This window comes from Theobroma umbraticum, unplaced genomic scaffold (assembly GCF_002168275.2).
Source record: "Theobroma umbraticum cultivar Fairchild unplaced genomic scaffold, ASM216827v3 scaffold_2823.1, whole genome shotgun sequence".
NCBI classification, from domain to species: domain Eukaryota; kingdom Viridiplantae; phylum Streptophyta; class Magnoliopsida; order Malvales; family Malvaceae; genus Theobroma; species Theobroma umbraticum.
In genome coordinates this window covers 1-3,225 of record NW_018399570.1, presented here as the reverse complement: position 1 = coordinate 3,225, position 3,225 = coordinate 1, and the positions used below count along the sequence as shown (strand labels likewise).

Below are 3,225 nucleotides of genomic sequence, written 5' to 3'. Positions count from 1 at the left end.
TATGTCACTATCATGGTTGTTCAACTCCACTTCTTTGCAGTGCAGTTAACAACTTACCAATGGGATACCCTGTGCTGCAACAGCCTCCAATTCCAGCTACAGGGCAACCTCATCTTGACTCCATGGGTATATCAAACTGTCATGTGGTCAATGGAGTCCCTGCACCCAGCAATTTTCAACCTATGCGAATGAATTCGGGGAACGAGTGAGCACTTAGCCATCTTTGTTTTAATCTATTATTACTTGCCTATTAGACTTACAGATACTTACTTACCGGTAATTTTGAAGGTGCCTTTCTTCTTTATTTTCCTGATCACATCCTATATTTCTATCAAAATAGCTTGCCTAATTAACAATTTGATTACTTGCAATGTAATTATGTGTTGCTTTGTTTCACCTTTTTTGGTTGAAATGTTAAGGAACTGCTTGATCACATTTGCAACACATCAATGATTGTGTTAAGGTTATATCACTCTATTGCACACCACCTATGTTCAATTAAACCATATTCCTAAACTGTTTTAGGTTAGCTAAATGAATAATTTGTACTAACACCTTTCTTAAAGAATGTTTAGACATAAAGTACTCGTCACATTTTCTTTAGCTTTACTCCTCTTCCTAATGCATTACTTTTGGCTTTCAAAATTTTTTATTTCTGGTTAAGTATTTTGTTCCAGAGAAGTTAAGCTAATGGTAACTGGTTTTCTTCTTATTGTAGCATGGTGATGGAAAACAATGCCACTAATGTAACACCTGCAGTTCCTCCAACCACTACCATGTCATCTGTGTCAGAGATGCCTGTGAGTCCTACATCAGTGGCGTCCAGCGGGAATTTCCCCTTCACTGCATCAGACATGTCAGGGATGGGAGTAGACACTTCAGCACTTGATTCAGCCTTCACAACCGATGTCGCAAGTTCAGTAGGATTGCAGCTGGGACCTGATAATGGAGCTGGGAATTCTAGAGATTCCCTTAGATCACTTGATCAGATTCAGTGGAATTTTAGCCTCACAGATCTGACAGCAGACTTGTCAAACTTGGGAGGTAAGTTGTGGCTATGAGAACCACTCTAAGATATTCAGTTAAAATTTTATTGAAGTTGTTTGTCATCCCTATCTCTCACACACACATCTCAAGACTCATGCTTTTGTATTTGCTTTTCGAATTTCGCACTTAATTATTTATGCATTGCTTCATTGTTGGCCTTGGAAACCCTTATTCCCGGAACCTTGCATATTTAGTACTTGATTGTTCTTTTTAATTGCTATTCTTTATGGAGCTTGTTCTCATAAAATGTGGCCGTTGGAATTGATACAGATTTAGGAGCGCTTGGGAACTATTCTGGTTCTCCTTTTCTTCCCTCTGATTCAGAAATTTTGCTTGATTCTCCAGAGCAAGAGGATATAGGTAATGGGGTTGCATAGTGCTATTTACCTTGATGCCTGTTAGAATCATTAGAGGATGTTGAGTAGCTTAGAATGTTATTTTCAAAAAAAAATGAAAAGAAAAAAGAGTAGCTTAGAAAGTTAGAAAACATGGTGATACCTGTTCTATCTATTAACAGATATGGGATGCTTTATGATTGGCATCAAATATGATTTTACCAGACCTTTGATGCCATTCATTATGGTTGAGTTTATATCCACGTGTAATTAAAATCTCACAGTAGGGCTTGTGAATTATAGTACTAAGTGGGCAAATGGCATCAATGTGACATTTTGGAATACTCAGCTTGTTGATATTTCCGCCATTCAATTATACTCTATATGCCTTGTGTTTTTGACCGTACACTGATAGATCTATCTTGTTTTCAGTGGAGGAATTTTTTGTTGATTCTGTCCCTGGGCAGCCATGCTCTCAGTCTGATGAGGAGAAATCATAGATCAAGGTGAGTATTGTACCTTACCTTCTTAAAATTGTTAGGATGGGATAGAGTTAGATCAATAAGAACAGCATTTGACCTCTATTCAGTAGGCATTTTGAATTGTTAGCAAATTTGAACATTTTAGCAGCGTAATTTTAGTTTAAGCTTGATCAATCAATAGCAGTAAGCAAACAGGAAAGCAGCCAAGTTCTCCTTAGTTGTAAGTTTTCAGATTGTTGATATGAGACTTTGGTTTTATTTGGAGAACCTGAGGACCATTTGTTGGTAATCTTTTGTTTTCTAACGACGAGGGAATCATTGCAATCTTTTCCCCATCCCACCTGAACTCTTTGATGAGGCAATCAATTGAGCTCATTCTGAAAACGGAATAAATTCTGTTATTGATGGTTGAAAGCTGAGACAACTTTACACTGTTCTATGAGTTTACATGAGAATAAAAGAAATACAGGAACCGACTCAGCAAAGCTCTGATGTTCGTTCTCTCTTTTCTAATGGGAAATATTGTTTAAAATAATTTGCTAGCTTCAGGACACGTCTCGTCTTTAATACCTGATGGACCATGCACTGGAAGTGAATCTCACATGTGGATGTGGTATCTGTGTGACAGTTGATTTACCATAATATCCTACTGACTCGGCATATGGGATTACATCATCAAACCAAACTTCATTGGAGACTTTGTATGATCAGATTGCCTAGTTTTGAAAGTCGAGTCAAATTTCATCTAGCAGGTCAATAGCCTTGCTTGTGGTTAGTTTCTGAAACGTTGAATGTCCTGACCATAAAATTATCAACCAGGGAGATATTCCTCATCGTGACGGGGCCTTTTTTCTCTAAATTGTTTGAAACGGGTTTCCAATGATCATGTTTTTCAGCATCCAAGTTCTCATTTATCAAATTGGAATACTTTGAAAACAGTACATTTAAACGGTGAATGTTCAACGTTTTGATCTGTTAAGTTCAAAACTTTCTAGTGCATTAATTGATAGATTTTTCTACAGTTGACAAGGTCATAAGAAATTTGTCCTAAATTTGAATGCCAATCTTCTGCATGATTTGCTAACATGATGCCATAGGTACGTTCTCGATGATGCAACCAAATAATGGCAATGCTTGGGCACATATAATAGAATTAAATATTACAGTATATACATATTATATAAAAATACAATGCAAATATAGTCTAAATATACAATTATCTAACATACCTTTGACCACAGAATCCAACCCTCATCGACCGGCCTAAACCTAATTACCACTTGTAGCATTCTTTTTATAAAAATATATAGGAAATTAAATAAAAACTCAAAGGTGGCATTAATAAAAATGTACAACTGCAA

At 36.5% G+C, this 3,225-nt stretch overlaps 1 protein-coding gene across 1 annotated transcript; it reads left to right on the top strand.

Moving 5' to 3' along the window:
* Positions 1-45: 45 nt before the first annotated feature.
* Positions 46-2,188, top strand: LOC110428892 (uncharacterized). The gene is made up of 4 exons (XM_021444814.2): positions 46-205; positions 719-1,044; positions 1,318-1,407; positions 1,815-2,188. Exons 1-4 carry the CDS (start codon positions 60-62, stop codon positions 1,880-1,882), a joined length of 630 nt encoding a protein of 209 aa, XP_021300489.2. The 5' UTR covers positions 46-59; the 3' UTR covers positions 1,883-2,188.
* Positions 2,189-3,225: the final 1,037 nt, after the last annotated feature.